Source organism: Marmota monax, unplaced genomic scaffold (assembly GCF_021218885.2).
Source record: "Marmota monax isolate L192 unplaced genomic scaffold, Marmota_monax_Labrador192_F-V1.1 WCK01_AAM20220418_F8-fsc00307, whole genome shotgun sequence".
In the NCBI taxonomy this organism is placed as follows: Eukaryota; Metazoa; Chordata; class Mammalia; order Rodentia; family Sciuridae; genus Marmota; species Marmota monax.
The window spans coordinates 174431-187033 of NW_026695211.1; the positions used below are offsets into that span (position 1 = coordinate 174431).

The following is a 12603-nucleotide window of genomic DNA, read 5'->3' on the forward strand; positions in this document are numbered from 1 at the left end:
ACTGAGGAACACTAGAGGGAAATTCCTGAGATGGAAAAGTTCTACATTTTTGATTAGGGTATATGGAAATACACATTTATTAAAACTCATCGAAATGGACAATTGAGATCTGTGTGTATGATTTCGCCATATGTAAATTACAGTTCCGTAATAAGAATGAATAAGTAAACCTGATTAACTTAAATGTGGATACCTATGACCAGGTCGGGGAGGCAGCGATAATAATTACTTCAGATGATCCCCCAGATCTTACTAGATTAAAAGGAACTGCACACCCCAGATCAGAACCACTGAGAAGGGAGAGCACACAGCAGAGACGGGCAAAACCTAACAAATCTCCACAAGACTGGTAGTCGAAAACAAGGGGTTCCCAAGACAGCGGCGCCTAGTGTCACAAGAATATAATCCCCTACGCCATTTTCCGGTACTCGTAAGTGCGACCGTGTATCGGCACCGGAAGAATCCGGAGGGAAACGTCTCCACCGCCTTAAAGGAACCGCAGGTAACTTGGTTCCCGCGCGGATGTTGGAGCTGTAAGGCGCCTGGCGGTCGGCGGCTGCAGCTCTGAGGGAGGAGGAAGCCGGGGCTCATCTTCTCTCCGCTGCCGCCATGATTCCAGTGTCGCTGGTGGTGGTGGTGGTGGGCGGCTGGACTGCCGTCTACCTGACCGACTTGGTGCTGAAGGTGAGGGCCTCGGGCCTAAGACCCAAGCCGGTGGTGACCAGGGCCCGATCGCAAGGTTCTGTGTCGCCCGAGGCCTTTCTCTTCCCCTGCCAAGAGCCTTCGGGGCTAGAAGCCGCACCGCCGGTGCCCACATGCGGCCTTTTGCGTGGCGCATCCGCCCGATGGAGTAAATAAAGCACGGCTGGCTGCGGGAGGGGTGTGGCGGCCCGCGCAGCTACCGCTGCCGCATTGCGGGTGACGGTCATCGCTGCCTTTGATCTTGCCGGGAAGGCGACAATGGTGGGCTAGGGGATGCGGGGAGGGTCTTGCTGGACCCCACAGCAGCAGTGTACCAGGGAGGAAAATAAAACATCTGTAGGAAAGGCTTTCTTTTCCCTCATTGTTTTAGGGTTACGACCCTCTAGAGACAATGGTATTGGAATGAATCTAAATCAAGTCATGATTGAAATCACTGATTTCAAACTCAGAGGTGCAGAGAGTCATCTTGGGGTTCCGGTTAAAAATGCAGATTCTGATTCAGCAGATCTGGGAAGGTTCCTAAGATTATGCATTTCTAATCCGTTCCTGAGTGCTACCGATGCAGCTGGTCCCCAGACTATTATTGAAAGTAGCACGCTCAAGTATCAAGGATTTAGATAACCAGTTTTCTATTATTCGAATTCTGATTTGCACCCTGCACCTTCTTCACACTAGCCACACACCCTCTGGGTGCATGGTCCATATTTGAGTTATTTGGGAATGGTAGCAAAAAATAGCAACAATTTTCTGACCACGTGCTTCAAGAACCTTTTCCAGTCGAATATTGGGGGGGGGGTGTGAGGGTAACTATATGTGGAATAAGATCATATATGTTCTCAATGGTTTAATAAAAACACCAATTATGAACAGGAAAACCTTTATGTAATGAATACTGTTTTAAATAGAATGCTGTAGTATTGTGTGTCTTAGATATAACAATAAAATGAAGTGATGCTTGTTCGTCATTATTTTTAAACTTGCCAAGTGCAAGAGATTATACACGTAGTTCTTAGGAGAGCTGGGTGCTGCCACTTCCTAACCATTTTGACTGGGCAAATTACTACCTGTGCCACAGTTTCTCATCTTTAAATAGGAATAATAATAGGAAGGATCTCCTGAGATTATAGAGAGGAATATGTTAGTACATCCACATAAAGGCTTGTTATACAACCTAAGGTGTAAGGACCCCATCTCAAAAAATAAAAGGACTGGGGAGGTAGCTCAGTGGTAAAGCACCCCTGGGGTTCAATCCCCAGTATCGCGTACACACACACACACACACACACAAAGTCAAATCTATACAGTCTTTCATCAAGTGTATGAGGTGATCAGGATGTCTCTTTAATTTCAGTAACAGCCCTCAGCTCCCTAAGAGTATTAATTCTCAATCAAAAGACCTAATGACTCATTCAGAGTGTCTGCCTAGGGAATAGAGAGACCTTAACTTCAGGAGCTTGTACCTTCAGCTTCTCTGCTTCTAGCTTGATCTGCTATTCCACCCTTAGTTGTTTTTTGTTTTGTTTTAGCATTTTTTGCAGTACATATCTGCTGGAGGGGTATGTCACTCTCCTTTTAAAGTCTTGGAAAGCTAAGAGGTTTTAAAAGCTACCCAAAGACTGAGATGAGAAAACCTTAGATATGTATATTCAGACTCAGGTCACTTTTTAATCACTGTGATAGGGCTGAAATAACCTTCTAGGACAAATAAGCCTCATATAGGTGAGCATCAGTTATATCTACTTACAGTCCTTATTATAATTGTCAGATATATAACATAGCCTTATGTTATCTATAATCCTGTATTAGTCAAGTACTTCAAACTCTCCTAAATATAAAACTATTGTAGCTGTGTATAAGCAACTATTCCCACAACCCCCAGAGAATTTAAGAGATGTTACTGAGACCAAGATGGCTTTAGGTAAGTTCTGTACTTTTACATGTTGGAAGTTGGCCTAACTTAGGGTTTCTCAGAAGATAGAAAGCACAGATTATAGCTGAGCATGGTAGCACATGTTTCTAACTGCAGCTACTTAGGAGGCTAAGGCAGGAAGATCACATACTTGAGGACAGCCTGGGCCTGTCTCAAAGCAGAAAATAAAAAAAAGGGTTGGAGATCTACCTAAGTGATAAAGGACCTCCGGATTCAATCCCCAGGGTAGCAAAAAGGAAATTAAAAAGAAGGAAAGCACTGATTCCAACTAACCTATCCTTTGTGTTGAATTGATTGTAACATAAGGCCTCTTTCCTTTCTGTGGTAAAAAGGAAACCTGTGCTGTCCAATATGGTAGTTATTGACCACATGTGACTATTAAGCATTTGACATGGAGCCATTCTGAATAGAGATGTGCTGTAAGTTTAAAGTTAATACCAGATTTCAAACAAAGTCAAAACCAGTATCTCAATATTTTATTATATTCATTACATGTTGAAATGATATCTCAGATATTTGGGGTTAAAATACATGCTAATTAATCACTTTTTGATTATTTAAAATTTGAAATATAATTTAAATTTATATGTTGTTAACATTTGTGGCTCACATTATATTTCTGTTGGACAATACCATTCTAAGCAGAGGTCAGCAAACTTCTTCTATAAAAGATTTTAGTCTTTGTGGGCAACACAGTCTATCTGTCATATATTCCTGTTTGTTGTTGGTTTTTAAAATCCCTTAAAAGTGCAAAAACTAGGCTGGGTGCAGTGGCGCACACCTGAAATCCCAGCAGCTCATGAGGCTGAGTCAGGAGGATCACAAGTTTGAGACCAGCCTCAGCAACTTAGCGAGGTGCTAAGCAACTCAGTGAGACCCTGTCTCTAAATAAAATACAAAATAGGGCTAGGGATTTGGCTCAGTGGTCGAGTGCCCCTGAGTTCAATCCCCAGTACCAAAAAAAGTGCAAAAACTATTCTTAGTTCACAGGCTATACTAATACAGGTTGTAAGCCATATTTGGTTTGTGGGCCATGATTTGCCAGACCCTAACTTTAGCAGCTCAAACCTTTAATACTCTGAAGAATAAACAGAAAGCTTTAAAAGACATTTGAGCAGTTCAGCATTGTGATTTCTTATAGAAAATACTTTTTTCACTTCTTATATGTTATAAATTGTTCTTCAAAATTAAGTGATATGAAATTTTTTTCTTTCTCTTATAGTCATCTGTCTATTTTAAACATTCTTATGAAGACTGGCTGGAAAACAATGGATTGAGCATCTCCCCTTTTCACATAAGATGGCAAACTGCAGTTTTCAATCGTGCCTTTTATAGTTGGGGACGGCGGAAAGCAAGGATGCTTTACCAGTGGTACTCTTCATCTTCTCTTTTTGATTTAAATTAGTCATGTTCATGAGGAATAGCTTGTTAAATTAGCCATTTCTATCATATTTTTGATCTACCAAGTTTTTGAATATTGGCAGTAGAAAATTTTTCTAGTTTTTAATAACTTTATAGGATTGTATCATTGTGCTTTTACATACATTAAAAATCATGGTTGTGCTGGGCATAGTGGCAAACGCCTGTAACCCCAGCAGCTCAGGAGGCTGAGAAAGGAGGATGTAGACTTCAAAGCCAGCCTCAGCAACTGTGAGGCACTAACCAACTCAGTGAGGCCCTGTCTCTAAATAAAATATAAAATAGGGCTGGGGATGTGGCTTAGTGGTTGAGTGCCCCTGAGTTCAATCTCTAGTACACACACACACACACACGCGCGCACACACACACACACACACAGTCATGGTTGTACAACTATAATGCACCAATAAAAAATGTGGGGGAAAAATTGTGTTTTATGGTTTGGGTTTACAATGATCTCTAGGATACCCCAGATCCTGACAGGTTCTTAGCTGAGGGAAGGTGGGGTTGGAGGGTGGTCTGAATTCCTTTTTGTTAAAAATATAGCTCCAGATAGATTACAGCTAAATATAAACAATTAAATCATCAAAGAGTTAACAGAAAATGCAACTAATGCTAATCAAAATATACAGTAGAACAAAGGAAATAATAAGAGCAGAAATTAGTGAAATAGAAAGTATACAATAAAGAAAATTGGCAAAGCCAAATCTTGGTTCTTTGAAAGGATTAATAAAAGTAACTAATCAAGAAAAGAAAAAAAAAAACACAAACTCAAAGTCAGAATTGAAAAGAGGATGTTACTACAGATTCTGTAGACAAAAAAGAGACTATTAGGAACAAGTCTACAATTATAAATTTGACAGTTTAGATGAAATGAACCAGTTCCTTGAAAAACACAACTTATCAGAAAGTTAAAAAATAAGCTGGTTGTGGTAGCACACACCTATAATTCCCAGCAACTTGGGAGGCTGAGGCAAGAGGATCTCAAGTTTTAGGCCAGGCTCAGCAATTTATCGAGGCCCTCAGCAACTCGGCTACTCAGCAAGACTCTGTCTCTAAAATTTAAAAAGGCAGGTGGTGCACCTGGGAATATAGCTCAGTGGTTAAACACCCCTGGGTTCAATATTTGGTACAAATAAATAAAATAAAAACATTAGGATGGGCTCAGTGGTTAAGTGCCCCTGGGTTTAATCCCTGGTACCAAAAGAAAAAAAAGAAAATGGAACATATTATTCTCCACTATAGCACAGTAACTTCTAATTATTAAAAAAGTAGAAGAAAATGAACTATTAAATCTTCCCATATTAATATTTAGACTAGTTTATCTCAAAGTAAAGCTAAAATACAATGCAGACAAAAATAAGTGAAAAACAATGGTATATAATGCCAAGAGTTGTCCTAACTATGTTCAAATAAGATCAAAATAGAGCTGTGTAAATGAGCAAATACCATGAGAGGAACCCAACTAATTTTTTTTTAATTGGGATCAACACTGAGCCTCTCTGGGTACCAGAAAATTATAAATTATTATAACTGCTTAAAGAAATTAGCGCCAGTGCTAGAGTCAAGTATTTGAAGTTCAGAGAGGAAAACGAGACAGAGTTGTTGAACATTTAGCCATTATTTTAAAGCTATGAAGTGTGGTTGGGCAGTGAATTTGTTACTGCGCAGATTGTGAAGAGTTGTACATTTATATGATTTTTTTTTTTCGTCTTGACAGGTTCAATTTTGGAATGGTCTTTGGTGTAATTGCCATGTTTAGCTCTTTTTTTCTTCTTGGAAAAACATTGATGCAGACTTTGGCACAGATGATGGCTGACTCTCCCTCTTATTCTTCCTCTTCTTCTTCCTCCTCCTCTTCCTCTTCTTCTTCTTCCTCTTCTTCCTCCTCTTCCTCCTCTTCCTCTGCTCTTCACAATGAACAGGTGTTACAAGTTGTGGTAAGTACCTTCTTTTTGTTTTAAATAACTGTTGAAATGTAGATACAAGATTTCTTTCTGGCTAGTATACCTAGTATCCATAATATAAACATGAAAATAAAAGCCTTAAAATTTTTCAAATTACTTGCTTAAATAAAAAATACTGGGGACTGGGGTTGTGGCTCAGTGGCAGAGCCTAGCATGTGTGAGGCACTGGGTTCAATCCTCAGCACCACATATAAATAAATAAAATAAAAGGTCCATAGACAACTAAAAAAAATTTTAAGTAAAAAATACTAATTAGTAAGTAATGAGAGGAATTGTGATATTTGGTAGTAGCATAATAGTTATAGCAGTGAACAAATGGGCCAGTATCAAAACTGTCAGCAATTACAGAGATATTCAGCTTAATTCATATTGTCATCTTAAGGTGTTAAATGATTGTTGCTTTCAAGGAATAAGCATGCTGACTTAAGGTATCTATAATGTACAAGTAAATTGTATTTTAGTCTTATGCAGAGTGTTCCCCTTTTCATTCCATGGCTTTCAGAGTATAACCAATAATATCTTTTTAATTAAAAGTATAGCTGGGCTGGCAAGATGGTGTGCCTATAATCCTAACAGCTGGGGAGGCTGAGACAGGAGGATTGTGAGTTTAAAGCCAGCTTCAGCAAAAGTGAGGCACTAAGCAATTCAGTGAGACCCTGTCTCTAAATAAAATACAAAATAGGGCTGGGGATGTGGCTCAGTGGTCGAGTGCCCCTGAGTTCAATCCCCAGTACCCGCCAAAAAAAAGTATAGCCAGGCGCATGGCATGGACCTGTAATCCTGGTGGCCTAGGAAGCTGAGGCAGGAGGATCGCGAATTTGAGACCAGCCTTAGCAACTTAGCGAGGTGCTAAGCAACTTAGTGAGACCCTGTCTCTAAATAAAATACAAAAAAAAAAGGTTGAGGATGTGGGTGAATGGTTAAGTGCTCCTGAGTTCATTTCCTGGTCCAAAAAAAAAAAAAAAGTATAATACTGGGATTGTGAGTGTTACTCAGTGGTAGACTGCTTGTGGGCATGTGTGAGACCCTAGGTACAATCCCTACCACCACCACCACACACAAGAAAAGAGGTATAACACCTTTCCAAATAGTCACTGTGATTCTTGATGTAAAGAATAATGTGCTGAATTGTACTCCTTTGACTGTAATCTATTTACAATAATTCTCACATTAAAGAACATGTGTATACCTATACCTACCATTCCATGGTAAGCCCTCTACCAACTGAACCATATCCCCAGTCGTCCCCCCACCCCTTTTTTAAGCAGAACTGGGGATTGCACAACCCAGGTCCTCAGGCATGCTAGGCAAGCACTGTGCCATCGTGCTACATCCCCAGCCCTAGTTGGTTCACTTTTATTTCACATTTTTAAATTTATAGTTCCCATTCCATGAAGCATGGATATTAAGTTTTTAATCATGTTTTGTTAATGGAATATACTGTTTAAGAGTCAGTGACAGTTATATTTGCAGACTGGGTTTTGAACCCAGAGGTGCTCTACCACTGACCTACATCCCTAGCTTTTTACATTAAGTTGCCCAGGCTGGTCTCAATCTTGCGATCCTCCTGCTTCAGCCTCCTAAAATTAGCTGGGATTATAGTTATGCCAACCATGCCCAGTTCCTCTTTCTATTTTTTTAAACTCATTTCTTTGTGATCTCTGCTAGGCTCAGTAATTATGGGAAGATTTAGAAGTCATTTATAGAGAATGATAAATAGTCAGTTTTTTCTTAGAAGTAAAAACTATTCACCGGGTGAAGCACTAGAAAAGTATAGCTAGGCCCTATTTACGTGGGGGACAGAAATCCAATCCTGGCAGAACTTTTAGAAGGATAGCTTTTATGATTGCACTACAGTTGAACATCATATAAGGTGCTGTGGGAACAGTATAGGAATGCAAGGTGAGCCTGGCACTGGGAAAAGAATAAAAAGACAATCTTAACTCTTCTCGAGTTCACATTGACTGGGAAAGGAAGATAGAAATTGGGCATCTCAGTAATGAAACAATGTAACATAGGAGGGAATAATCATAGTAATAATAAGACCTAGTTAACATTCAGCGCTTCCTGTGTGAGCTTTCTGTACCTTTTTTATTTTACTCTTGTGATTATCCAGAGGTAACTGTTGGTGTTCTCCCTGACTTACCGATGAAAAAAATCAAGGCACAGAGATAGTGACTCTACCTGTGGTCACAGCTAGTAAATAATAGGTCCATCATCACTGACCTTAGAGCCAACACACATTATGTTGTATTCCTCTGGAGGACAGATATTTCAAGAAAGTATAAATAATATTGACCTATATCTATGAATTATATGGTGGAAGAATGGGTAGGAGGGTCAGCAAGAGAACAGGACAATGCAGGAGATAAGATGGGAAATATAGGTAGGGTCTAGGTTAGGAAGGACCATTCTAGGAAGTTTTAGTTTTACCTATACATAATAGATATGTGCAAAATGGAGCAAAGTTGGCTAAACTAAAGATAGGGAGACCATTTAAGAAGGCTATTAGAAATGATGAAGATCTAAACTAAATTAGTGGTATAGGAAAAGGAAGAGATGGATTCAAGTTATCTTTTGGAGTGCAGTTTTTAGACTTAGTGGCAGATTGAATGTGAGGTTAGAGGAAGAAGGAATAGTTCATGATGACTCTCAGGTTACCTGACTGGTTATTGCTCACCAAAAAGAGGATAGGATGGAAAGAAACTGATGGAGAAAACATGATAATTGACAGATGTATCTACCTTCTAGATTTTGAATGACAAAATGTTGTGTAGAGAAGAAATTGTTTCTTCTTTCTGATTTTCAGTTTATTCTAGTTTTCACAAAAATATTCATTCTATTAGGCAAACTGTGCTTTGGAACCATTAAGTTAGCAGCCAGCTCAGGAGGCTGAGGCAAGAAGGTTGTAAGTTCAAAGCCAGCCTGGGCAACTCAGTAAAATCCTATTTCAAAATTAAAAAATAAGGGGCTGAGTGTGTAGGTCAGTGGTAGAGTGACCCTCAGTTGAATCCCTAGTCCCTACCCCTCACATACACACAAAGAAGTCAGCAAACCTGTAGTCCACCATGCCTATTTATGTGTAATTAAGGACATTATGTCTGATGGGTGCAGTGGCACACACCTGTACTCCCAGCAGCTTGGGAGGCTGAGGCAGGAGGATTGCAAGTTCAAAGTCAGCTTCAGTGTATAGAGTATAGTGAGGCCACAAGCAACTTAATAAGACTCTGTCTCAAATTTTTGAAAAAGGGCTAGGTATGTGTCTCACTGGTTAAGTGTCCCTGGGTTTAATCTATGGTACCCCCAAAAAAAGAATTTTTGTCTCCTGAGTTTGATATAAGCCATTGTAGCTTAAAGAACATATATTCAGTTTACTGTTTACTCTAAAATTCAGTTTACTCTAAAATTCCCTACACACCATGTTCAGTATTAATTCCTCAAACCCTGGCACTCTTGTGTTACTGAGAGTATTCTGTATTCAGTATTCTGATACAGCTAATACCCTGTGTGATCACAGCAAACAGATGGGCCATTTTGTACTGTTGCCAGCAAATAAGACCTACCATCTGTTGGTATAGTCACACACTAAAATTCTTACCTTATCTCACTTATTATTACATCCAGAAGACAATAAAGAGAAGGAACAAATATCCTATTAGATCAGGCTTACTGGTTTATTTGAAAGGAAGGTAAGGCAACCTGGATATTTTGTGAGATAGAGGATATGAGAGTGAATCTTTTTTTTTTTTTTTTGGTACCAGGATTGAACTCTCAACCACTGAGTCACATCCCCAGCCCTTTTTAAAAAATATTTTTAGTTATAGATGGACACAATACCTTTATTTTATTTATTTATTTATTTTTATGTGGTACTAAGCCTCACACATGCTAAGCAAGTAAGTGTTCTGCCACTGAGCCACAACCCCAGCCCCTCAGCACCCCCCGCCCTTTTTTAAGAGACAGGGCCTCACTAAGTTGCTGAGTCTGGCTTTGAACTCATGATCCTCTTGCCTTCACCTCAGGAGCCGCTGAGATTACAGATGTGTGCCACAGCACTTGGCCATAGTACATAAATTTAGAGAAGGGTCAGAGAAAACTAAACAACAGAATTGAACAGACCTTTAACAACATGAGACTGGAGCAAGTATGTTGAAAAGGGATATTGATATTTGTGAGAAAAAAGTAGCTCAATAGGGTCAAGTAAAGAGAACTTCAGATAATGAGATATTATGCATACATTACGAATGATGATGAAACGGATTTTATAACCAGAGAAAGGAGGCATGGAATTATTGGAATTTGGAAAATGATCAAAGCAGCATTCTGTGAATCTCCTCTTCATTTAATAAAGGAGGCTTAAAAGTGAAACTCCTGGGGCTGGGATTGTGGCTCAGTGGTAGAGGGCTCGCCTAGCACGGGCCGGACCTGGGTTCGATCCTCAGCACCACATAAAAATAAAGGCATTGTGTTGTATCCATCTACACCTAAAAAATAAATATTTAAAAAAAAATGAAACTCCTCTGGAGCTGTGGATATAGCTCAGTGACAGAGCACTTGTCAAGCATGCGCAAAGCCCTAGGTTCAATCCCCAGTACAAAAAAAAAAAAATCCTAAAAAATGAAACTCCTGCTGAATAAATTCTGATTGAGTTGGAATTGAAACTTTAAATCATAAAATTCTTTGAAAGAAAGAACCTCAGATTATTGTTATATGAACACAGAACGAGGAAGGCGTAAAACTAATGTCAAAGTATGAATTTTATGTAACAGTAACACCTTTAATTTTTTTAATTTTAAAGCTGTTTTTTTTTTTTTTTGTAGAGAGTTTTAGATTCCTGGCAAAATTGAGAGGAAAATATTGAGTTTTCCTATATACCTCCCAACCCCTACACATGCACAGCCTCTTCCACAATCAACAACCCCCACCAGAGTGATATATTTGTTATAATTGACAAACCTACACATCTACACTGGTTGGTCATCACAACTCAGAGTCCATAGTTGACATTGAAGTTCATTCCTACCTGTGTACAGTGGTGCACGCCTATAATCCCAGCAATTTAGGAGACTGAGGCAGAAGGATCACAAGTTTGAGTCAGCCTCAGCAACTTAGCTGACACTGGCTCAAAATGAAAATTAAAAAGGCTCAGTGGTAAAGTGCTTGCCTAGTATGTGTGAGGCACTGGGTTCAATTCTCAGCACTGCATATAAATAAATAAAATAAAGTGCATTGGCAAGTAAAAAAATATTTTTAAAAAAGGACTGGGTTGTTGCTCGGTGGTAGAGCACCCCTGGATTCAATCCCCAGTATTAAAAAAAAAAAAAAAAACTCCTAGTATTGTAGGAAATGATGAATCTTGATAGATTTGACTACATTAAATTTATTTATAAATGAAAAGCAAGATAAGATTACAAGACAAACTAGGGAATACATTTGTGATGTATTACAAAGGTAACATAGGAGGGAATAATCATAGTAATAATAAGACCTAGTTAACATTCAGCGCTTCCTGTGTGAGCTTTCTGTACCTTTTTTATTTTACTCTTGTGATTATCCAGAGGTAACTGTTGGTGTTCTCCCTGACTTACCGATGAAAAAAATCAAGGCACAGAGATAGTGACTCTACCTGTGGTCTGAAGTAATCTTAAATATTAGTGAGGAAAAGATGAATATTTATTTTACTTATTTTGGAGCTGTGGGTTGAACCTAGGGGTTCAGACATGTTAGACAAGCAATCTACGCCCCTCAAGATGAATACTTTAGGATTTTAAAAAAAGGTCATAAGATCATAAGTAGGCAACTCACAAATGTCAAAAATATTGACAAAAATATGAGGGAATTTCAGTTTTACTAATGAACAAAAAAATGTAGTTCCATCACAAATTTGAATAAAATGAGCTTGTCCAAGCTTATGGAAGGGTTGGCTTTTGAAGAACAGTGTGATAGTATGTATCAAAGTTGTTAAGGTTTGGATATGACATGTCCCCAAAAAACTTCTGTGTTAATTCAGGAATATTCTGAGGTAAAATGATTGGATTGTGAGAGCTGTAACTTAATCAGTTCATCCTAGTTTGAATGGACTGACTTGATGGTTACTATAGGTGTGGGGCATGGCTGGAGAAGGTGGGTCACTGGGTGTGCCTTAGAAAGGTGTATCTTCCCTCTAGCCCCTCCCCCAAACCCTCTCTGCTTCCTTGTTTCCTTGAGCCAAACACTTTCTTCTGCCACGCCCTTCCTCCATGATGTTCCGCCTCATTCTAACCTAGAGCAATGAAGTCTGCTGCCCTTGAAACTGTGAGCCAAAATAAGTTTCCTCCTCTAAGTTGTTCTTGTCAAGTATTTTGGTCATAGAGACAAAGCTAACACAAAAATCCTTTAAAGTTTGAGAGTAAATGTTTTCTTCCTGTGAGGCATAATGTTAACTAGTGGATAAAGATTAGCACATTTAATCCTCAAAATGCCCTTTTATGCAAATTTGGTTATTTCCATTTTAATGATATAGGAAATTGAAATGTTGAGGAATAATATGCCAACTTCCTCAAGTTCATTTATTTAGTTATTGATAGTCAGGACCTGGAGCCCAAG

The 12603-nt window shown here is 39.0% G+C and overlaps 1 protein-coding gene across 1 annotated transcript in view; it reads left to right on the forward strand.

Moving 5' to 3' along the window:
* The first annotated feature begins 479 nt into the window (after positions 1-479).
* Mbtps2 (membrane bound transcription factor peptidase, site 2) overlaps positions 480-12603 on the forward strand; it is a 45540-nt gene continuing 33416 nt past the window's right edge. Inside the window, exons 1-3 of the mRNA XM_046430588.2 lie at positions 480-684; positions 3855-4003; positions 5772-5991. Coding sequence (XP_046286544.1) covers positions 610-684; positions 3855-4003; positions 5772-5991 — 444 coding nt within the window. The 5' untranslated portion in view covers positions 480-609. The remainder of the gene's footprint in view (positions 685-3854; positions 4004-5771; positions 5992-12603) is intronic.